Here is a 24,154-nt window from a genome sequence, read left to right as displayed (position 1 = left end):
GAGGGGCAGAGACAGAGGGAGACAGAGAATCAAAGCAGGCTGTGCGCTATCCTCAATACGGGGCTCGAACTCCCGGACCGTGAGATGATGATCTGAGCAGAAGTTGCGACGTTCATCGGACTGAGTCACCCAGGCGCCCTGATTATGCAGATTTAATTCACTGCCTTCCTGGTACAGAGAGGCAGACACCCTTCCAAGTGGAGAGTTCCCTTATACACGTCAACGCCTCTTATAAGCGGGTCGCTTTGGCTTGGATTTCAGAGCTTCTTCCGGGTCCGCGGTTTCTTAAAAATAAGCAGCCTAAAACAATCCTTACCCCAGAGAGGCACATTTTGGTGTGGCACGTTCTGCTCTCTTACTTGTTCCCTCTGTGATCATATTTGGTCACTTTCCAAGAGCTAGAACAGTGATTCTCAAGTTCATGTTTTCAAAATACCAAGACTTGGGGTGCCTGGGTGGCTCAGTCGGTTAAGTGTCCAACTTCGGCTCAGGTCATGATCTCACGGTCCGTGAGTTCGAGCCCCCCGTCGGGCTCTGTGCTGACCGCTCGGAGCCTGGAGCCTGTTTCAGATTCTGTGTCTCCCTCTCTCTCTGACTCTCCCCCGTTCATGCTCTGTCTCTTTCTGTCTCAAAAATAAATAAACGTTAAAAAAATTTTTTTTTCAAAATACCAAGACTTGTAGTTTTTATGATAATAATACAAACTCTCAACCATGATGGTGACGAATAATAATAACCAAGAACAATGTAGTACTTTATACTTTTCAGGAAATTTTCAAAACTACGATCCCATTCAATTATACCTCCGAGTGCCACAACCAATGTAAGATCCCACAAACATAAATGTGTTTAAATTCAGCGATGAAGCCAATAGATGACTGGCGACTCATTCAAATATTATGTGATAAACTGTTTCTGGGTACCTGCTTTTTGTCACATGCTAAGGTATAATCTGGGAATCGGTGGATGGAAACACCTGGTCTTGAACCTTAAAGTTCAGAAGAGAGAGACATAGCCAATCTTTTTTTTTTTAAGTTTCTTTTTATTTATTTTGAGGGAGAGATAGAAAGCAAGTGGGGAGGGGCAGAGAGAGAGGGAGACAGAACCCCAAGCAGGCTCCTCCCTGTCAGTGCACAGCCCGACGCAGGGCTGGAACTCACCAACTGTGAGATCATGACCTGAGCCGAAGTCCAGAGTCGGACGCCCAACCGACTGAGCCACCCAGGTGCCCCGAGAGATAACCAATCATAAAGTGACATGATGAGTCTGCGGAAGAGGAAGGCATAAAATACAATGTGGAAACTGATAAATAAAGGACTCAGTTAGCTTGGGGGAGTTTAGAAAGCTGGACCGAAGAGGTGACATTTGAACCGAATCTTGAAGGCCCAGCGGGGATTTGCCAGGTGGAAAGGAGAGAAAAGGAAACCTCACTTTTAAGAAAGTCAAGTCAGGTGCCTTGACATCAAAACAAAATATCCCCAAAGGGCTGTGCAAACCTACAGACTTTCTCATTAAGTCAATTACAATATTCAGTACTTCAAGTCTATGCAGAGCGAGCTGGCTTCTTTGGAAGGCAATTTCGACTTTTAACCATATTTGGTTTTGTAGAACTATGTGTGTGACCAGGAAATATTGAAAAAAGAAATAAGCAGGCTCTGTTTTAACAGGGTATTTGCAGTGCGCCAAAAGAAAAAGATGCACTGCGAGAGGGTCTGAGAATATCCAGTAAGAATAATTTTCCAATGAGGTCACGAAAACGTCCGCATCGGGTGTCTGAGGGCATGTCAGGGGTCTCCCAAGACTACCACCGGGTTTGATGATTCACTGAGAGGACTCGTAGGACTCAGCGTTGTACTCATGGCTGGGGTTTATCACAGGGAAAGGACACAAGACACAGTCAGCAAAGGGAAAACAGTCATGGGGCCAAGTCCAAAGGAGACCAGAGGCAATTTTCCAAGAGTACTCTCCCAATGGAGTCACAAACGAGTCATGACAACGTGCGTGAGATGCTCCCAGCCAGGAAAGCTCGTTAGAGACTCAGTGCCCAGGGTCTCTATTCGGCGGTGGTCACGTAGGCACCCCTTGCCTGGCACGTACCCAAATTCCAGCCTCTCGGAAAACAAAGCAGGTGTTCAGCATAAACCTTAATGTTTGCACAAACTGGGCACATCGACCCGCTGATCACTTCTGGAAATGGTGGGAACCCTCCTGAAAGTCGAGTTCCCAGACTCCAGCCATGGGCCAGCCTTGAAAGCAGCCCTCTCTGAGGATAAGCAGTTAGACATTCTGTGTTAACTCTTTTCTGTACTGAGGGTAAGATTTTCCCATGAGTATTTTTCCTTTTCTGCATAGTTTATATCATTACTCCAGTCTTTTAAGATCTGAGGCAGGGGCGCCTGGGTGGCTCAGTCAGTTGAGCATCCAACTCTTGATTTCGGCTCAGGTCGTGATCCCAGGGTTGTGGGATCGAGCCCCATGTCGGGCTCTGCACTAAGCATGGAACCTGCTTATGATTCTCTCCCTCTGTCCCTCTCCCCCACTCGCACGTGCTCTCTCTCTCTCTCTTTATTTTTTGTAATGCTTATTTATTTTTGAGAGGGATAGAGAAACAGAGTGCGAGTGGGGAAGGGGCAGAGAGAGAGGGAGTCACAGAATCCAAAGCAGGCTCCTGACTCTGAGCTGTCAGAAGTGGGGCTGGAACTCGTGAACTGCGAGATCGTGACCTGAGCTGAAGTCAGATGCTTACTCTGAAATCAGACGCCCTCCTCTCTCTCTCTCTTTAAAATTAAAAAAAACAAAACAAACAAACAAAAAAGCTTAAAAAAAGAAAGATGTGAGGCAAAGGTCTATTCACATAATCGAATCAACATATATTTCAGCTTTGAGGGTGTGTTCACGGGCGCGTGTGTGCACGTATGTTTAAAACAGTCGTAAGTACCTAAGACAGCCTAAACATTTTAGTTGCAAATGTTTGTCTGGAGGCTTTCCTTTATGGCTAATGCATTTAGAAATCCCTAACCAGATGAGTAATTACAAGAAAGTATTAAGGCCTACCATCAACGTTCTATTCTAGAATCATCCCTCAGCCGTTAAAATTCGCTACGCCAGGTCTTAATATTGGTTTGCCACATGCAGGAACTCAGGGAGAGAACAGTAAAACACAGCCCTGAACATTTCTTTTTCACTCCAGTCACATTTGTTTCTTTCAAGTGAACACCTCATCTGTTGTGTGGAACGGTAACTACATTTTTAGTTTGCTTATGGTTCTGATTTTTTACTTCTCTTTCTGGGTTTCCCAGGCAGGAAAGTATTTGAAATCGGTGATAATCGCATCTTATCCAAATAAAAGCCCCACTTCCTGAGAATTCTCCCATATTATCTGATGCCCAAATCGTATAGATCAATTGCCTTCAATTTCAATGACTTCAAATCTTCGCCCTCATAAAACTTATTCTGATTGATTATGTACTTATTCTTTACTTATTCACGGAATAAACATTTATTTAATGTACATCGTATGCCTTCTAGGTGTCAGGCACACAAATAATAAAGAAAACCAACAAGGTCACTTATCCTCAAGGAATTACGAGTCTAGCAGGAAAGTCAAACAGATTTAAAAAAATACAAATACCTAGAAAACATCAGGTATACGGGCGTAGAAGAGGACAACTTTTTATTCCACCCTTTTAGGTGCTTTTGGCTGGTCTGTTAATTAAATTGACATAAGAGAGATGAATAGGAGAGAAGCAAGTTTAATTTTTTTTACTTTAAAAAAAATTTTTTTTTAACGTTTTATTTTTATTTTTGAGACAGGGAGAGACAGAGCATGTACAGGGGAGGGTCAGAGAGAGGGACACACAGAATCCGAAACAGGCTTCAGGCTCTGAGCGGTCAGCACAGAGCCCGACGCGGGGCTCGAACTCACGGACCGCGAGATCATGACCTGAGCCGAAATCGGCCACTTAACTGACTGAGCCACCCAGGCGCCCCTACTTTTTTTTAAAGTTAGATTACTATTTTAAGTTTATTTATTTGGAGAGAGACAGAGGCCGTGCAAGCGGGGGAGGGGCAGAGAAAGAGGGAGAGAGAGAATCCCAAGCAGGCTCCACACTGCCAGCACAGAGCCCGACACGGGGCTTGAACTCACGGACCGCAAGATCATGACCTGAGCAGAAACCAAGAGTCGGATGCTCAACCCACTGAGCCACTCAGGTGCCCATAAATGCTTATTTTTGAGAAAGAGAGAGAGCCCGAGTGGGGGAGGGACAGAGGATCTGAAGAGGGCTCCATGCTGACAGCAGAGAGCCCGATGCGGGGCTCGAACTCTCGAAGCGTGAGATCATGACCTGAGCCCAAATTGGACACTTAACCGACAGAGCCGTCCAGGCGCCCCAAGCAAGTTTAATTTTGTACTTATGGGAGCCCCACAAAGACATGAGGGGCTCAAAGACAGTCAGGCAGTTGAGACTTCTATGCCATCCTGAGCTAGGGAGAAGGGAGTAGGAGTCTGGGGCTTGAAAGAGGAGGAAGAAAATTCATAGGAAGATGGGATGAGGAAATGTCAGGTGAAAAAAAATGTCAGTCATGCCATGCAGAGACAATGGAACATGGAGACGACTTTGACCAAATCGGCCCTGGTGAACTCCCCACAGCTTACCACACGTAGTCCAGACTCTTTGTGGTTATCCCTGGTGACAATGCCTGCCTAGAGGCAGTCGAAGGGGAAGTAAAAAGCTCTTCCCGAGTCTACTGGGTCTTGATTGTCTTTAGCTGAAAATAATCCGCATGTCAAAGTGGCACATTCTGAGGAGGCTCATTCTGAACCATTTCACGGGGCGTGGAATAAGCAGAGGGTGCAGTTGAGTCAGAAAAAGTTTCAGATACATGAATTTCATCTTGAAAGATAAATAGGAATTCATCAGAGAACCCCCAATATTCTGCATATACGATGACCCAAAGAATGAAACCAAATGGCACGCTCAAGGAATTGCCAGTAGCCTGGTAAAACACTTTGCCAAAGGGTGGGACTCATGGCGGGCGATGGAACCGAAAAGATTGTCAGGGGTGAGACCGTGAAGGGGCTTGGGAACTAGGCTTGTGAATGGTGATGTTGTCCTGTGGGTAATGTTTAATCCTTGAAGAATTTCAAGCAAGAGAGATATGATGAGGTATATGTTAAAAAAAAAAAATCTCTGGGGGCAGACTGAAGGGAGTTGAAGCAGAAGATATTGAGTCCAGTTAGAAGGATGTTGGCCAATCCCAATGGGAGATTAGGAAGGCCTGGCCAAAGGATGAAATGACTTACTCCTAAGTCAAGTTCACGTCTTAAGCCGTATTCAAAACACAGAGATGGCGATGGGTTTGGAAAACATCTGTAAGATGCCATCTCTCAGGGTTGTCTTGAGTGACATGTATACATTGTCTAGCAGAGAGTGGCCTGTCACACTACAGATGCCTCGTGACCCTTCCCTTTCACTTTCCCCTGTGGAACACCTTGAACTCTTGCCTCTTTCTCCTTATTCATGAGTCACATGATGAGTGTGGGTATGAATGAGAGGAGCTAGACTGAGGTCCATGTGAGGCCAACAGAAACAAAAAGAAAAACAAAAAAAAAACAACACTTATTCGGGCATTGTTATTTCAACTCATTTTTTCCACCGGGCAGAAAAAAAAAATAAGAGTTGTGGAAAAAAAAAAAAAAGGACAAATGCCAAGGTCCATTTAAAAAGTTGAAAATTCCACCCTATTCTGCTCCCGTCTTCACGAATAACCAGTGTTAAGAATTTATGTATCTCAGGACTCCTGGGGGGCTCAGTCGGTTGAGTGTCCGACTCTTGGTTTTGGCTCAGGTCATGATCTCACAGTTTGGGAGTTTGAGCCCCACGTTGGGCTCTGTGCTGACCATGTGGAGCCTGCTTGAGATTCTCTCCCTCTATCTCTGACCGCTCCCCACTCTTGGTGCATGTGTGCTCTCTCTCTCTCTCAAAATAAATAAACTTAAAAAAAAAGAATTTATGTACCTCTTTCCAGAATTCTTTCTTCAAATCTTTTTTAAAATTTATTTATTTCTTTTGAGACAGAAAGAGAGGACACGTGAGCGCCAGTGGGAGAGGGGCAGAGAGAGAGGGAGACACAGAATCCCAAGCAGGCTCCAGGCTCTGAGCTGTCAGCGCAGAGCCTGACGTGGGACTCGAACTCACGAACCGTGAGATGGTGACCCGAGCCGAAATCAAGAGACTGATGCTTAACTGACTAGACCATCAGGCGCCTCTCCAGAATCCTTTTATACGCCAAAACCCATATACGCATAATTTGGTTGGTTGTTCTGTTTTACAAAAATATCACGTTATACATATTATTGTGCAACATGCTTTTTCCACCCAAATATATTCCTTGTAGGGGGTACAGCTCAGTGGTAGAATATGAGACTGCAAATATATTCCTTGGAGATCAATCCATGTTAGTACATGAAGAGTTAGCTTGGTTTCTTTTTTTAAATTCCTTTTAATGTTCATTGATTTTTGAGAGAGAGGGAGAGAGAGAGACAGAGCACAAGCAGGGGGGAGGGGCCGAGAGAGAGGGAGACACAGAATCCGAAGCAGGCTCCAGGCTCTGAGCTGTCAGCACGGAGCCCGACGTGGGGCTCAAACCCACGAACCGCGAGATCACGACCTGAGCCGAAGTCGGACGCCCAACTGACTGAGCCACCCAGGCTCCCCAAGTGTTAGCTTGTTTTCTTTAACCAAGAGATAGAATTCCACAGTAGGGCTAAGCTGTACATTTAACCAGTATCCTACTGATGGACTTTAAGATTGTTATTGTTATTATTATTTTATTATTATCGTTGCTATTACAGAGTGCTATAATTCCTATCTTTGTGCATTTATCTTTGAATGAGCGTACAAACATTTCTGCATAATAGATTCCTAGAGGTAGAGCCGGCAGCATGTACTTCAAACTTTCATCAATAATATTGGGTCTTCCTTCTGCCTAGTGATTCCCAATTGGGTGATGGAGAGCTGCCTCTCACTGTTGCCTGGGAAACTTGTCAAAACTACCTGTTCCCACTCCCCCTAGGCCATGCTTACCCCCATCAGACTGGCGAGTAGGGAAAGCGGAGAAATGATGTGTATAGTTCCCTGGGTGGTTTTGTGCCGTGCCTTCCTCTCTTGGGGACCATTGCTATGGCTGTTCTAATTAGGAGATTGATGCTGTGACTTCATTCACTTCCCACTGGAGAGAGTTGTTGGCCACAATCCCTGTGAGAGCAAGTGTTCCTTTAATATTTGCAGGCCCCGTATTCTTCAAGAAGTAACTCTTTTTCCCCTAGAGTCAACATCATTTATTGCGACCACCTCGCTTTTCAAAAGAATGGGTCAGTGATGGTCCAAAGAGCAGGCCTCCGGTCAAAAGTATATTTAACCACTCATGGTGGCCCAATGCCTCACTGGCCTCGCCTTAGTCCCTACCACATACTCCTGGCAACTTTCTGGTACCCTCATCAGTAAGAATGTTAATTCTTTTAGAGAAACAATAAAAAAAGAAGTAGAAAAAACAGTATGATTGCTCTCAACGAGGTAAGAACCTGGAATCGGACATAAACGGCAAAAAGACTGTTAAATCCCTCAATAACTTTCAGACAGACAATTTCATCTTTTTTTTAAAAATTTTTTTTTAACGTTTATTTATTTTTGAGACAGAGAGAGACAGAGCATGAATGGGGGAGGGTCAGAGAGAGGGAGACACAGAATCCGAAACAGGCTCCGGGCTCTGAGCCAAAAGCACAGAGCCTGACGCGGGGCTCGAACCCATGGACCGCGAGATCATGACCTGAGCCGAAGTCGGCCACTCAACCGACTGAGCCACCCAGGCACCCCGATAATTTCATCTTTATGTAACTCCTCTTAAAAAGAAACTTTAGGGGCGCCTGGGTGGCTCAGTCGGTTTAGCTTTCAACTTCGGCTCAGGTCATGTTCTCACAGTTCGTGGTTCAAGCCCCGCATCGGGCTCTGTGCTGACGGCTCAGAGCCTGGAGCCTGCTTCTGATTCTGTGTCTCCCTCTCTCTGGCCCTCCTCCGCTCACGCTCTGTCTCACTCTCTCTCTCAAAAATAAATAAACATTAAAAAAAAAATTTTAAAAAAAAGAAACTTTAACCTGGGTCGCGTCCGACTTCGGCTCAGTTCGTGAAGTTGTGGTTCGTGAGTTCGAGCCCCGCGTCAGGCCCTGTGCTGACAGCTCAGAGCCTGGAGCCTGCTTCACATTCTGTGTCTCCCTCTCTCTCTGCCCCTCTCCTTCTCTCACCCTCTCTTTCTCTGTCTCAAAAATAAATAAACGTTAAAAAAAATTAAAAAAAAAAAAAGAAAATTTAACTTACAGGGGCAACACACTTTAGTAGAATTCAAAGGCCCAAGATTTAAAAGAAAGGACTGAACTTTAAGAACTGTGATTGTCAGTGAGCCCTCTTGCTCAACTCTAGACCCCAACAGTTAAAACCACATGTAGACAAGACCACTTAACTCACGCTCTAACTGAAACCCATTGTGTTAATTTCTTATGGCACTTTCCTGAGGCATGGGCAAAGATGTTTTGCAAAGACTGGAACTTTCCAACCACCGGACCAGAAAAGGCCTGATAGCATTTGAATGCCTACTAGACCACACCTCAGTGTCCCCATTCCTGCCCAGGATCATGGGCTGAACACATAGCACCCCTCACCCATCATCATGGGTTCCCTGACCGCTCTCTCGGGTGTACACCCCCCGCCCCCCGGCCTCTGTCTATAAAATTCCGGGCATCCATCTTGCCGGCGGAGAGGTGGTTGTTAAGATTTGAGTCTGCCCCCTCCCCCAGCTGCCTGCACCCCAAATGAATGTCTCCCATTGTCTTTTCCAAACCTTCATCTCTTGAGTTATTATTGGCTTCTCTTGGGATGAGTTTATCCGACTTTGTTCAGCAACAGTGTTGGCAAAACCCAGCTAGGAGCTATGCTTTCCACTTGTGCGGCCCCTTTAGGGACTCCAGGACAAAGCAGGTGGCTGTGGCAGCACCCGTTTCCTGAGCTAGCGGCTGGGAGAGATCAAGAACGCGCTTAATTATCGAAGAAGAGAGAAAAATGGAAGGTGGGGATGTTTTCAAGAAATAGCTCGCAAGCACAGGAAACACGACGGTCCACAGTGTGGAGGATGAGTCCCTTAGACGTAGATTTGAATTACACACGAAGGCAGATTTACCGCGTTTCTTAACACAAACCTTCACCATCGTTCAAGCGCTTAGATGCACTTGAATGAGAAATAATAGATTATCTTTTCCTTTCGGAATGCGAATCTATATGAAAACTGTACCAGGTTGCAAGGGCCAAAGGCAGGCCGCCCCAAGATGGGCCGCTTAGCCTAAAGATTATTTTGAGTTAAAAGCAAGCCAAACTCAGCAGATTCAGGAAAAGCTCTTTACCGCCGCACCCCGCCCCCCTGCCCCAACTGCCTGCCTGTACCAGGAAGAGAGTTATTAAGAGAGACTCCCCTTTACCTGAGGAACTCACCTGCGTAATAGGGCAACCTTGTTTTTCCAGGCATCTCCTTTCACCTTGCTAATGGCCTTCCTCCCCTTTGTATCCTCAGACCCCTATCCTTCTCTTTAGCTTATATAAGCTTCATGTTGCCTCACTGTCTTTGGAATTTCCATGTCTGTGTGGATTCTCCATACAAATGGCTATTAAATTTGATTTTCTCCTGTTAATTTAATTTTTTTAATGTTTATTATTTTTGAGAGAGAGAGAGAGAGACAGAGACCAAGCAGGGAAGGGGCAGAGAGAGAGGGAGGCACAGAATCGGAAGCAGGCTCCAGGCTCTAGGCTCTGAGCTGTCAGCACAGAGCGCGATGTGGGGCTCAAACTCACAGACCACGAGATCATGGCCTGAGCCGTAGTCGGCCGCCCAACCGACCGAGCCACCCAGGCGCCCCCGGCTCCTGTTAATTTAATTCTAAGTCCAGCTACAAGGACCTGGAAGGGTTCAGGAACTTCTTCCTCCCCAACAAACTCCAATGTATCAGCCTCCCCTACTTCTGACAAAGTCTCTCTCCTTGACCAAACTTGAGTCAGACTCCTCTGAGCTCTCTTCTCAACTAGGCCCTGACCTTGGGCTCTTTCCTTGGTCCGGTGAGATTAGTTTTCATAAGAATCCTCCTGGGTCAGTTTAGCAAAAATCCCCACTCTCAATATCAGGTCAAATTCCTCATCCCCCACCCTCAATGTCTTCTACCTCTGGCCTGCCTGAAGGCAGGAATCCTATCCAGTTAGTTTAGCCAGAATATTCCCTACCCCTGATGTTACCTCTTCTGGTAATTTTCCATCCACTAATGCAAAGTTGAGCCTAATGTCTTTCTTCTATTACAACCAGCCCCGCTGCCCCACCCCCCACTACAGTGGTCCCTCTTATTAAATTTCATTTTATTTTAGAAAAAGTGAGAGAGAGGGTGAGTGGATGAGAGGGGAGAGAGAGAGAGAGAGAGAGAGAGAGAGAGAGAGAAAGAATCTTAAGCAGGCTCTACACTCAGCACGGAGCCCAATGCCAGGTCTCGATCCCACAACCCTGGGATCATGACCTGAGCTAAAATCAAGAGTTGGATGTTCAACCGAGGGGCCCTGCAGTGGTCCCTCTTCTTGGGGGATAGTGTTGCCCACTATCTTTAGCAAGTTATGGGAAGCTACTAGGAAAAACACAGTAAACAAAGGTTGTTATGCAGACTTAGGTCATTGCCTTCTTCATTGTTAAGAGTTTCTAAAGGTTCAGTCATTTCCCTCTTCCTGTGACAGAGAGGGAGACACCCTTGCAAGTGAAGATTTCCCTTAGAGAAGTGTCCTTTTCAGACGGGTAGCTTCTACTCAGTTTTCAGACATCTTCCTATGTCTGCCTGAGGGTTCCTTACTAGAATCAAAAAAGTAAGCAGTAAGGGTTCCTTACTGCTGTAAGGTGATAGCTCATTGTGGTTTTGATCGGCATTTCCCTCATGAGTGAGGTCGAGCATCTCTTCGTGAGTCTGTGGGCTAAATAAATCTGTCTTAGTCAACTATAACAGAATACCACAGACTAGGTGGCTTATAAACCACAAATTTATTTTGCACAGTTCTGGAGGCTGGGAAGTCCAAGATCGAGGCACCAGAGTTGGTGTCCTGGGAGAGCCTGCTTTCTGGTTCATTGGCAGCTACTTTCTTCCTTTGTCCTCACGAGTCCTCACATAGCAGAAGGTGATGAGGGAGCGTAAGGCAAGCTGACAGGCCGCAACTCCCCCCCCCCCCCCCCACCAGGTGGGATCTCTGCGTGACATTCTTCGGGCACTCCTGGCTGCCCAAAAACAAAGGAAAGGGGAAAAACCAATGGTTAACTGGTTAAGGTCATATCACGCAGGACACAAGTCTCCATCACCCCTCCATAGTGATGTGGGAAACAAAGGCAGAAGGAAATGGCAGATGGCACTAAATTTCTTTATCACCTGCGGCCCACTGACAGATACTTGAGGCAGGTGGACTAAAACATTTCTCCAGGAACTCCGACTGTCTTAATGTTACTGCTTTGCTAGAGGGAAACACAACCTTAGCTTGATAACGTAGGCCCCCAGTACCCTGTGAGTGGTCTTTAGCATATGAAAACCTCACTGGGAATTTCCCCTTGACTTTACCTCCCTCCCAAGTATATAGCTAGTCTCGCCTCATGGTCCCAGGGCAGCTCTTCCTGCCCCCGGGTCCCGTCCCTGTGCTTTAACAAAATCACCTTTTCTGCACCAAAGATGTCTTCAAGAATTCTTTCTTGGCCGTTGGCTCCGGACCCCACGAACCCCACTCTTACCCCCAAAAACCTCATCAAAGGTGTCGGGAACACACATAAAGTTACACCGTAAGATGGCCAGCGGGGCTAACAAGGAAACTCCCGTCCCTGCCCAGAGACCTGCTCTTCTGGGTTCTTCCCGCTCTGCTTGCCACGAACGCAGAAAAAACAAAACCATACATTACCCCTCCCGCTTGCGCTCAGGGCTCAGACCTTTGGAGAGACCGTCTCCTCTGGGCCCCTCGATGGAAATAGACCTCCGATCCACCAAGATCTCTGAGTGCTGCTTGGTTTCTCAGCCAGGGATCCAGCCGGGTCCTGTAACGAAGGGACCCGGGAGCTCCCTGGGATGTCTTTATCGGGGCACTAACCTCCGTCATGAGGGTTCCACCTTTATGACCTGATCATCTCCCAATGATCCCACTTCTAAATACCATCACGTATTGCTCAGCAAACATAACAACTCATAGGGCAACACGTAAAATGGGATCCCTGTTGTATAAAATTGCACACACAGGAGTGAACACAGTATAAAAAGAAGCAGATCGTTGTCACAGATCAGAGATTCCCCTACGGCCTCAACTACTTGTTTATGTAAACCTGGTGTAGTTTGCAGACCAAAACTTGACTCTGTTCCCTGAGGAGATGACTTAATACTTTCCCTAAATGTCCCGGAAGAATTTTTAAAATCACTAAGATGCCTTGTTTACAACTGTATAATTCAGTCTCAGAGAGTGTTTAACTCGATGGTTGTGTCCTATATGATTAAGAATGGGCATTTTTCTTAGGAAGAAAATCCGCTTTTTAAATGGCACACTTTCACTTCTCATTTAAAATAAAGATTTTCAGGGCACCCGGGTGGCTCAGTTGGTGGGGCGTCCGACTTCGGCTCAGGTCATGATCGCGGGGTCTGTGAGTTCGAGCCCCGCGTCGGGCTCTGTGCTGACAGCTCAGAGCCCGGAGCCTGCTTTGGATTCTGTGTCTCCCTCTCTCTCTGCCCCCCACCCCGCCCCCGCTCATGCTCTGTCTCTCTCTCTGTCAAAAATAAACATTAAAAAAAAATAAAAATTTTCAAGTTTATTTATTTGCTTTTGAGACAGAGACAGTGTGAGAAAGAAGGGACAGAGACGAAAGGAGAGAGAGAATCCCAAGCAGGCTCCGTGATGTCAGCGCAGAGTCCAACGTGAGGCTCGAACTCACAAAACCGTGAGATCGTGACCTGAACAGAAACCCAGAGTCGCTTAACTGAGTTCACCCAGGCGCCCCTAACTTCTCATTTTTGACCAGTCATACAATGTTATGCATAAAGAATGCTACATTTAGATTTATATATTCAAATACTAAAGCCCTCTGAGTTTTTTTAAATAGTCCTAGAAATGTAGGGTCAGTTTGTTTTCTTTGAAAATGTCCTTCTGTGTTATGTCTCCAAAGTGGCTCCGATGGCTTCAGGCAGACCTTTCGTCCTGTCATTGAGCCCTATTACTTCTTTGGCTCCTTTCAAGGCAAATTTTTTTGTTACTAAAATAGAAGTGTTGGCCTGACTATTTAACAGTAACAGCAGATCAACCTCTGAGTTTGAGCTTCAGTATAAAGGAGCACTACCTTGCAAGAATTCATTTGAAAGTTTCAGCTCTCAGTAAAATATTCAGTGTGATTTGGGATATCAAATCCCCTACGGGGTTTGTCTATTTCACAGGCCTCTGAACTACTCCTGTGTTCCGGGAAGAAAAGATCAGGCAAAGCTCGAAGCTCGAAGCTCGAATTTAGATTAGAGACTATAATCGTAGATAAGATTTTAATGACACGTGTTAATTGCTAAGAGACCTGCGAGAGCCCTGTAAGAGTGTTCTACGGCGTTCAGAATAAATGGCTGGAACCCAGCATCTAAGGGAATCAAAGTGTCCTCTCTCATACTGCCCCCCCGCCCCCCCCCCCCCCCAGTAACTTTCATAGATTTTGCTTTTGTATGTCACTGTAAGCGGTCACTAGCCTTACGCTTTGGCGAGATGGTGTCTGGATTCCCTGTAGAGCCAGATCGGCATCATTTGAGGCTTGGTGTTGAACACCAAGTTAGCCAGCACCCTGGGCACAGGAGAGGCCCGCGGTCTGGAAGCGTCTACACTTCACATGCCCTCACCCTCACGGAAGTGCACAACAGCCTGACCTCTACCTCCGGCACCTTCATTTCTTAGGCTGAGGGCATGCTTTGACCACCAGGGGTAGCTTTGCCTTGGAATGCCCAGGAATTAACACCTTATCCTGCCCACCCCCCCCAGCGACCTTCAACAGATGAGGGACAGGAATTGATGATATATAGATGGACCAGCTTTAAGAGAGTAGACCTTGAAAGTTCTCATCTTGAGGGAAATAATTTCTTTTTTGTAACTATGAAGGTGACAGATGTTAACTAGACTTACCGTGGTGATCATTTTGCAAGGGAGACAAATATCGAATCATTATGTTACGCGCCTAAAACGAATATAATGTTATATATCAGTTATATCTCAGTTAAAAAAAAAATGCCCCAGCTTTCTTGCCCCCCCACCCCTACCCCAGGCAGGATAACTCATTTTCCAAAGTTCCCCCGCAGGACTGAGACAGTCACCCACGGTGACAACCTACTCAGTAATAGACCATGTGTTGACTGCTTTCTGTTCTCTGTCTTCCTTTCCCACCTCCCTACCAGTGTTTCTTGGGATCATGTCCTGAATGAGCCACCTGCTTCCAAATATTTATCTCAGAATTGCTTCTGGGAGATCCCAAATGAACACACACACAATGAAATCAAGTGCAGGGAAGAAAGCAACCAATATTCCCTTGTATCATAAAGGTGGGAGGGGAGGCGGGCACAGTCTTTGGAGTCAGAGAGGGCTGAATTCTAATCCCGGGGTGTCTATATCTGAATTTTGTAACTCTGCCCAATTTATAGACTATCTCAGAGTCTCAGTTTACTCATTTGGGTTTTGTTTAAGTTTTATTTATTTATTTTGAGAGAGAGAGAGACAGAGAGAGAGAGACTGTGCATGAGTAGGGGAGGGGCAGAGAGAGAATCCCCAGCAGGCTCCTCACTGGCAGTGCAGAGCCTGATGTGGGGCTTGAACTCATGAACGGTAAGATCATGACCTGAGCTGAAACCAAGAATCGGACGTTCAGCCGACTGAGCCACCCAGGCGCCCCCAGAAACAGTCATTTTAAATCGGGGGAACTGCAAGGCCATCAAACAAAAGTGGTAACCTTTTGGGAATGTGGGGAAAGGGCAAGAATATTTCCCATCCCCAAGGGATCCCAGCATACACTGTGATGTCATCTGCACCCCCCCCCCCCCCTTACCTGGGGCTTCTATTGTGGGATCTGCCGCCATTGTGAAATCAATTATGTATATTACTGTTTTGGTGCGCTTCCGGGTGGAGATACCACCATCTCCCCTGAAGGCTCAATCACAGGGCTGCTTCGAATTTGCACCACACTTGTGCTCCTCCGGATGCAGCAGTACATGGTATCTTATTTTGTTTTGCATTCCAAAAGTTCTCGCTTAGAGAAATCAGTCCTCTTTCTCAAACAGAACTTTCGTAAATTGCACCACGTTCCTGCCGGTTCTGTCCCGCTGGGATTTACAGACCAAATAAATCCCGCCTCCGTGTTAACCCCTTTCAGTATCTGTAGACCACAGCCATGGCCTTTTCCCTTCCCTCCTTTCGTGCTTTGATCTGTTGGATTCACTTCAAACCGATTGGAAAGTCAGGGTTAAGGGGCTGGGTAAGCGCTCCATAAAGCCCCGCAAGACTCCATCGGCACTGTCTTCACACAGACTTTACACATTTCCTCATCCTTCTTTCCTCCCACTTCTTATAATCATTTTTGTGCCTCATCCTTAGCTTCAAGAGAAAACAAACATTCTAGGTCAAAATGTCAGCCACATCACGGTAAAAAAAAAAAAAAAAAAAAGGAAGAAAGAAAGAAAGAAGGAAATCTTCGATGCTCAGACCTGCAGAGTCTAAGACAAAAACAATTCCAGCCATCTCAGACCTCCTTCCTTGCCTCCATCCCTGGTTGAAGGCGTTTCAAGCCTGCTGCGACATGTCCACGCAATCAAATAATACAGCTAATGTGGATTCGGTTATTTCCCTCAGACATCTTAATCTGACGGGCCTGACAGTTGAGGAGACATCCCTGTAGCTGCACACACGCATACGCACACACATGCACACTCACTCAGGCATGTGTGTGTCATTCCCCCCATTCGCGCTCAGGATCTGGTCTCCACGTGACCGCACCATAGCCAATCTCCCACCAGGCTGTGTCCTAGATTCAGCTTCTGCCTCAATTAAGGAAACATGGGAGACAGAGCAGCACTTATTTTCAAATTAAAAAGCCTCCTGGCTTCCTCCCTTACAGACTGCCCTGAGTGTGCCGCCCTGATCAAAGCTGCTTTGAACACTCTTGTGTCTGGCAGGCAAGGGAAGGAAGGAAGGGTGCTTGTAGAAAACGTTCGTGTAAAACGTTAGAGCATCTAGGAACGTGTGAGGGAACCGAAGTCCGTGCGGAGGAAGCTCAGAAGTTTGCCTCCATTTCAGGAGTTCTCGAAGAACGTGATTAAAACCAGAAGTTCCATGGTTCTAATTCATTCTAGTTATTCTGAGTTTTACAGGGTTTTCTCATTTGTTTTTTAACTCGTTCACCATCCATTCCTTTGTTTATTTATTGTTTCTTCTTATCCTTGCCCATTTCAATTCTTCTCTTGTTTTCTTTTTAATTTCCCCCTAAAAATAAAATACAAACAGAGAGGGAGGGAGGCAAAACCATAAGAGACTCTTACATACACAGAACAAAGTGAGAGGGTCGATGGGGGGTTGGGGGAGAGGGGGAAATGGGTGATGGGCATCGAGGAGGGCACTTGGGATGAGCACTGGGTGTTGTATGTAAGCGATGAATCACAGGAAACTACCCCCTAAACCAAGAACACACTGTACATAATGTATGTTAGTCAATTTGACAATAAATTATATTAAAAAAATTTTTTTTAAATAAAGATCACTTGAAAATTAGAAAAATAAAAAAATAATAATAATAAAAATAAAAAATAATAAAATAATAATAAAAATAACAAATTCATTTCCCCCCTTGGACTATCTCTCTCAAAAGCCCCTTTAGTTTCATTTTTTATTATCCCCCTATTCCTGTCTTTCAATTGTATCCCCTGCTTCTCTTTTTTAACTGTTTTTACTTATTTTTGAGACAGAGAGAAAGCGGGGGAGGGTCAGAGAGAGGGGGACAGAGGATCTGAAGCGGGCTCTGTGCTGACAGCAGAGAGCCGGAGGCAGGGCTCGAACTCACAAACCACGACATCGTGACCTGAGCCGAAGTCCGACACTCAACCGACTGAGCCACCCAGGTGCCCCACTTTATCTGTGAAGAAAAAGAAGGAATCACTGATCACGGACCCATTTATCATTCCTTACCATTTCTCACCCCCCTCTAAAATTCATTTGGAAAAAAAAAGAAAGTGTTTAGAGTGGTAGAATTTATAATAGACCCAGATTGGGCACAACCCAAATATCCATCAACCGTGAATAGATCACCGAATTGTGACCTATCCATACAATGGAATATCACTAGCAATAATGAAGAACCAACTACTGATAAACACAACATCGTGGGTGAATTTCGAAACAATTGAGCCAAAAAGCCAGACATAACAGAGTATACACTGTATAATTCCACTTCTACGAAGTTCAGGAATAGGCGAAATGAATCTGTGGTGATAGTCATCCGAACAGCCATTGTGGGGAGACAGGGTGTTGAACAGAAAGCGGGCACGAGAGTACTTTTGGAAGTGATGGAAATATCCTTTATCTTGATAAAGGTGTGTTTTACATTTGTCAAAACTCATCAAACTGTATGCTTTAGATCTATGCATTTCACAGTCTGTAAGTGATACCTCCACTTGCTTTTTTCTTACGTTTATTTATTTACTTTGAGAGACAGAGAGCGTGTGCACATGTGCAAGTGGGGGAGGCGCAGAGGGAGAGGGAGAGGGACAATCTCAGGCAGGCTTCTCAGTAGCTGCATAGAGCTTGACTCGGGGCTCAGTCTCACGGACCGTGAGATCACGACCTGAGCTGAAGTCAGATGCTTAACCGACGGAGTCACCCAGGTGTCCCTATCTCTCCATTTTTAAAAGAAATGTTTGAAAGAACTTAAAAAAGGAGACAACGACCAACTGGGGGACTTCTATTGCCTGGCTAACAATGTGACTATTTCAAATCATTTTTCAGAAGACCAATAACACCGGGGAAATGCTTCTATGTGAAAAGGGCAGGATTCACAATTTTGCATAAGAATGGCCCCATTTTTCACAGGATGTGTTTTATCCAGCATATGCTTGGAAGAAGATGTAGTTAAAGACAATTTAAAAGGAGTAACACTCCTCTTCTTTCCATATAAGGGATTCTGCCTTCCCTGATAGTTGGTTCTGACAGTTACATAAAGCAGGACCTTAAAGAAAAGGCAATCGTTCTTCCAGAAAACCACAGGCAGCACCGGGCGCCTGGGTGGCCCTGTGGGTTAAGTGTCCGACTCTTGGTTTTGGCTCGGGTCATGATTTCATGGTTCGTGGGTTCAAGCCCCATATCGGGCTCTGTGCTGACAGCAAGGAGCCTGAGTGGGATTCTCTCTCCTTCTCCCTCTGCCCCTCCCCTGCTTGCTCTGTCTCTCTGGGTCTCTCCCTCAAAAATAAATAAACATGAAAAAAAATAAATAAACGTTTATCCTTGATTGTCTAGTCTGATTCCTCTTTGAGAAAGGGTGGTGTTCCAGGGGTTGAGATGGAGGGAGGGGTGGGTGGGTGGAGTGCAGGGGACTTGGGGGACAGTGAAAATTTTCTGTATGATACTATCATGATGGATACAAGTCATTCTATGTTTGTCCAAACCCATGGGATGTGCAACACCAGGAATGAACTCTAATGTAAACTATGAGCCTTGGGTTATAATGATGTCAGTGTAGGTTCATCCACTGTAAGAAATGTGCCGCTCTGGTGGGGAATGTTGATAATGGAGGTGACTATGCACGTGAGAGGGCAGTTGATGTATGGGAAATCTCTGCACCTTCCTCTCAATTTTGCTGTGAACCTCAAGCAGCTGTAGAAAAATAAAGGCTTGAATTAAAAAAGCTCTAAAGGGGGCACTTGGGTGGCTCAGTCGGTTGAGCGTCCGACTTTAGCTCAGGTCATGATCTCACTCTTCGTGAGTTCGAGCCCCGCGTCGGGCTCTGTGCTGACAGCTCAGAGCCCGGAGCCTGCTTTGGATTCTGTGTCTCCCTCTCTCTCTGACCCTCCACCATTCATGCTCTGTCTCTCTCTGTCTCAAAAATAAATAAACATTAAAAAAAAAAAAACTTTTAAAAAAGCTCTAAAGGAATATAATACTTGTAATTTCTTTTTTTTTTAATTTTTTTTAACGTTTATTTATTTTTGAGACAGAGAGAGACAGAGCGTGAGTGGGGATGGGGCAGAGAGAGAGGGAGACACAGAATCTGAAACAGGCTCCAGGCTCTGAGCGGTCAGCACAGAGCCCGAGCGGGGCTTGAACTCACGGACTGTGAGATCATGACCTGAGCTGAAGTCGGACGCTTAACCGACCAAGCCACCCAGGCGCCCCTAATACTTGTAATTTCTAAGAGAAGTGGGGTATTGGGGGGGTGCCTGGGTGGCCCAGTCGGTTAAGCGTCCGACTCTTGGTTTCGGCTCGGGTCATGATCTCGCGCTTGGCGGGATCGAGCGCTGCCTTGAGCTGACAGCGCGGAGCTTGCTTGGGATTCTCTCACTCCTCTCTCTCTGTCTCTGTCCCTCCCCCGCTTGTGCCATTTCCCTCTTCTGAACCGGGCCTGATTCTGTTCAAGCACCCTCCTCATTTTCACAGAACCCAATGGACTCAGGAAACTCTGACCCCTTCCTCAGCTCCAGGAATAGGTCCTGATTACTCCCAGCTATTCAAGGTCATCGTACTGTTTTTGCAAACGATTCCTTCAAGAACCCAGATTTATGGGCAATCGGTGTATGGCATTCCCCAAGCAGCTGTGCCCACATGACCTTAGCCCACCCAATCACAATCTAGGCAAGGACTTAAAAGTCCATGGTTGGGGGAGATGCTTTCTTTCTTTCCTTTTGTTTTTAAAAAAATTTTTTAAACATCTTATTTATTTTCGAGAGAGACAGAGACAGAGTGCGAGCAGGGGAGGGGCAGAGAGAGAGAGAGAGATACACACGGAATCCGAAGCAGGCTCCAGGTTCTGAGCTGTCAACACAGAGCCCAATGCGATGCAGGACTTGAACCTCTGAACCTCAAACCACGAGGTCATGACCTGAGCTTTAACGACTGAGCCACCCAGGCGCCCCTGGGGGAGATGCTTTCTTATTCTCTCCTGTTGAATATGTGCATGCTGGCGCTGGCAGCCACTTTGTAACCAGGAAGGAAGTCAGACCGAGGACAAAAAAAAAAACACATGAAAGAAGTCAGAGCCCAGAGAACTGAGAGAAAGAAAGCCTCTCAAGTCCTGCTCAATGGTGCCTCGAGCTTGCATTACCTTTGGGCATGTCGATAGATGTCCCTATTATTTTTTTAATGTTTACTTATTTATTTTGAGAGAGAATGCAAGCAGGAGGGCAGGTAGAGAGACAGAGAGAGTGTGAGGGAGAGAAATTCCAAGCAGGCTCCGCACTGTCAGCGCAGAGCCCGATGTGGGGCTTGAACTCACGAACCACGAGACCACGATCCGAGCCGAAATCAAGAGTCGGACACTTAATCACTTAACTGACTGAGCCACCCAGGTGCCCCTAGATGTCCCTATTTTTAAACCGGTTTGAGCCTTATTTCTGTTATCTGCTACTGGAAATAATCTGAGACAGATGTTCCCTAGTTGATGCATGTAAATTGGTTTCTAAGTCATGGTTTGCTCATATAGCTCAATAATTATTTTTGCTGCACTCTTTGACAACCAAGTATTTTCAAAACATGTCACGTGCAGTTAATTGTGTTAGTAATTGGTCATAAAACTCCAATAAGACTAACCAAAAACCTAAACTCCTGGGATCTGATAAAGTCTGCCAGAACGGTCAGTCATTTATTTATTCATCCAACAAGGAGTTGCTGAGAGCCTCATATGCATCAAGCATTAAACAATAAGAAGACGGCTACACCCTGATTCTGTCCCTTTAAATTACATTTGAGTACAAAGAAAATAGGGCAATCTGCGATTATGCATATATTCATTACAAACCACTGCACAAATATTTGGCTCATAACTATGAGTTAAATGGTATGACATTTCCATGAGAAAATTAATTACTTGAACATGTGCTGTATAAAATATGTCAAATCATTTATTTGGATGTTGTAGATTGCATACTCGTCTTTAACCAAAGGAAGTACATGAGAAATAAACATAAAATGCACACTCTATGTATTGTAAATGTCATGTTATGCCCAAGGGCCTCTTGCAAGCGAACCATTTTTTTCTGGATGAGGAGAATGGTGTCTGAAAGGTCATAAGATCACAGATCCAAAAAAGGGAGTCACGTTGCAATGACTTCTCCATGCATTTAGGGATTGCACCTATTGGTAACTTGTCTATTTAAAGACTATGTTTCATGTAAATAGCCATGTATGAAAGAACGGGTAGATTAATCATTTCGGATACCAACCTGTCATCTAACATCGTTTAGAATTCTATCTGCCTAGGAGTGAAATATAAAGATTTATGGTGCGATACGAGTACCTGCATTCTGATGCTTTTTACGATTTCGACAATTTCGAGAGAGAAAGATTTATGTAACGATCTATCAGTTAGAGACTGTAATTGTAATAAATGCCACTCGACATAAACATATACGACGACAACAATTGATGGAACCAGAAAACTAAGTGGAAAAAGAAAGAAAGAAAGAAAGAAAAAGAGACGAGTAAGTTCAGATACATAGACAAACAAAATGAAGGCTGTCTTGTTCATTGAGAGCCAAGAAACAGTTCATAAATGGAAAGGAAAGTTCCCAAGGAAGCATATGAGCTTTACTCTGTGTGCTCCAGAGGGAATATACTTATTCAGCCAAGCATACAGCAGGACCGTCTCCATATTCATCTAGATCCGGGGTAAGAATGACACTCATCCTATAAACTACACACGTTAGAACCATTTGATATACTCTTTGATTTTAGGCCAAAGATTTATCCTATGAAATAGCCAAGGTCACATAATTAGAATGTCTTAAGCCACACTTCTGATTCAGGAAATGGTATTTGTCCTTCAGGTCACAGAATTTACAAATGGACTAATTTATTTCTCGACCTCTTAGCTTTGGCACAAGGATTTTCTGTAGGGCATCGAAGCGCATTCCTCGGCTCTGATTGAGTCTCCTCTTTACGGATGAATGAGTGTTTTCACAATCGCAGTGGCTAAGGAGGAGTTCACCAAGAGTAATGTTCCCAGAGTCTGTGGGTGTTTTTGCTTCAGGAGGCAATTACAAGAGCTTTTCCGTGCTACCTTGGACATAACCAATGATGTGAACTACTTTTAAAGGAATGTGTGTGGGGTGGAGAGGAGGAGTGCATAAAGAAATGTTCTCTGGTCAAACCAGTAACCTACACTTCTCTTAAACAATGTTTATTTATTTTGAGAGAGAGAGAGAGAGCAGGGGAGGGGCAAAGAGAGAGGGAGACAGAGAGAGAATCCTAAGCACGCTCCGTGCTCAGCGGCGGGGGGAGACCGATGCGAGGCTTGAACCCACAAACCGTGAGATCATGATCTGAGCCGACCAAGAGGCGGATGCTTAACCGATGGACCGCCCCCCCCACCCAGACCCCCCAGTAACCTACCCTTTTGATGGTTAATTGTATGTATTAATTTGACTGAGCCACCGGGCGCCCAAACACTTGGTTAAACCTTTTCCGCGTGTCTGTGGCTGTGTCTGGATGAGATTGGTAGACGGAGTAAAGCAGATTGTGCTCCCTCATGTGGGCGGGCCACCTTCAATTCACTGAAGGTCTGAATAGAACAAATGCTGAGGGAGAATTCTCTCTCTGCCTGTCTTCAAGCTGGGATATCACTCTTCTCCTGTCTTTAAACTTAGGCTCAGATTGGAACTATACCATCAGCTCTCCTGGTTCTCAGGCCCTGGGACTTAGACCGGAATGATACCACTTCTTAGCCTCCATAATCAGGTAATCCAGTTCCTGATAATAAAATATACATACATCCTATTTTGTTTCTCTGGAGAGCCCAGACTAAGACACCTACCTACTGAACCTGACAGCCAGAGTAGCTCATTTTGTAGTTTACTCATCTCTGTATGAGAAAATATTATTTTCTTGAGTCTTCATTATTTTCTTGAGTCTTTCTTTAGTTTTAAAATGAACAACTAATGGGGCACCTGGGTGGCTCAGTCGGTTGAGCGTCCGACTGCGGCTCAGGTCATGATCTCACGGTTCGTGAGTTCAAGCCCCGTATTGGGCTCCGTGCTGATGGCTCAGAGCCTGGAGCCTCCTTTGGATGCTGTGTCTCCCTCTCTCTCTGCCCTTTCCCCACTCACACTCTGTCTCTGTCCTTCTCTCAAAAACAAATATTTAAAATTAAAAAAAAAGTTCCTTGAAGCGAGAGGAATTTTAGATAATGATAAAAGAGCCAGTCTACCAAGAAGACAAAGAAATCCTAAATTTGTATGCATAAACCAACAGAACTGCAAAACATGTGAAGCAAAAATTAATACAGTTGCAGTTGGATACTTCAACACCCCTCTATAAACAACTGAGGAGCGCCTGGGTGGTTCAGTTGGTAAAGCATCTGACTTTGGCTCAGGTCATGATCTCACGGTTTATTAGTTTGAGCCCCGTGTCGGGCTCTGTGCTGACAGCTCGGAGCCTGGAGCCTGCTTCGGATTCTGTGTCTCCCTCTCTTTCTGCCCCTCTCCTGCTCATGCTGTGTCTCTCTCTCTCTCTCTCTCTCGCCCCAAAATAAATAAACTTTAAAAAAAAACGACTTTATAAACAACTGATAAAAGTTCTAGGCAATCATCAAGGATATATAAGAACTTAAGACACCGTCAACCAACAGGATGTAATCAACATTTATAAAACATTCCATCCAATAACAGCAGAATACACATTCTTTTAAATGTTTATTTATTTATTTTGAGAGAGAGAAAGCACACAAGTGGGGAAGGGGCAGAGAGAAAGGGAAAAAGAAAATCCCAAGCAGGCTCTGTACAGTCAGTGCAGAGCCTGACACAAGGCTTGATCTCACGAGCCATGAGATCATGACCTGAGCCTAAACCAAGAGTTGG

The 24,154-nt window shown here is 45.3% G+C and overlaps 1 protein-coding gene across 1 annotated transcript in view; it reads right to left on the bottom strand.

Moving 5' to 3' along the window:
- The window catches only part of LOC145713805 (uncharacterized), a 41,489-nt gene extending 26,171 nt beyond the window's left edge, over positions 1-15,318 (bottom strand). Inside the window, exon 1 of the mRNA XM_081792622.1 lies at positions 15,238-15,318. Coding sequence (XP_081648748.1) covers positions 15,238-15,318 — 81 coding nt within the window. The remainder of the gene's footprint in view (positions 1-15,237) is intronic.
- Between the last annotated feature and the right edge of the window lie 8,836 nt (positions 15,319-24,154).

Source organism: Panthera onca, chromosome X, assembly GCF_046562875.1.
Source record: "Panthera onca isolate mPanOnc1 chromosome X, mPanOnc1 haplotype 2, whole genome shotgun sequence".
NCBI classification, from domain to species: domain Eukaryota; kingdom Metazoa; phylum Chordata; class Mammalia; order Carnivora; family Felidae; genus Panthera; species Panthera onca.
This window is presented reverse-complemented; position numbering and strand designations above follow the sequence as displayed.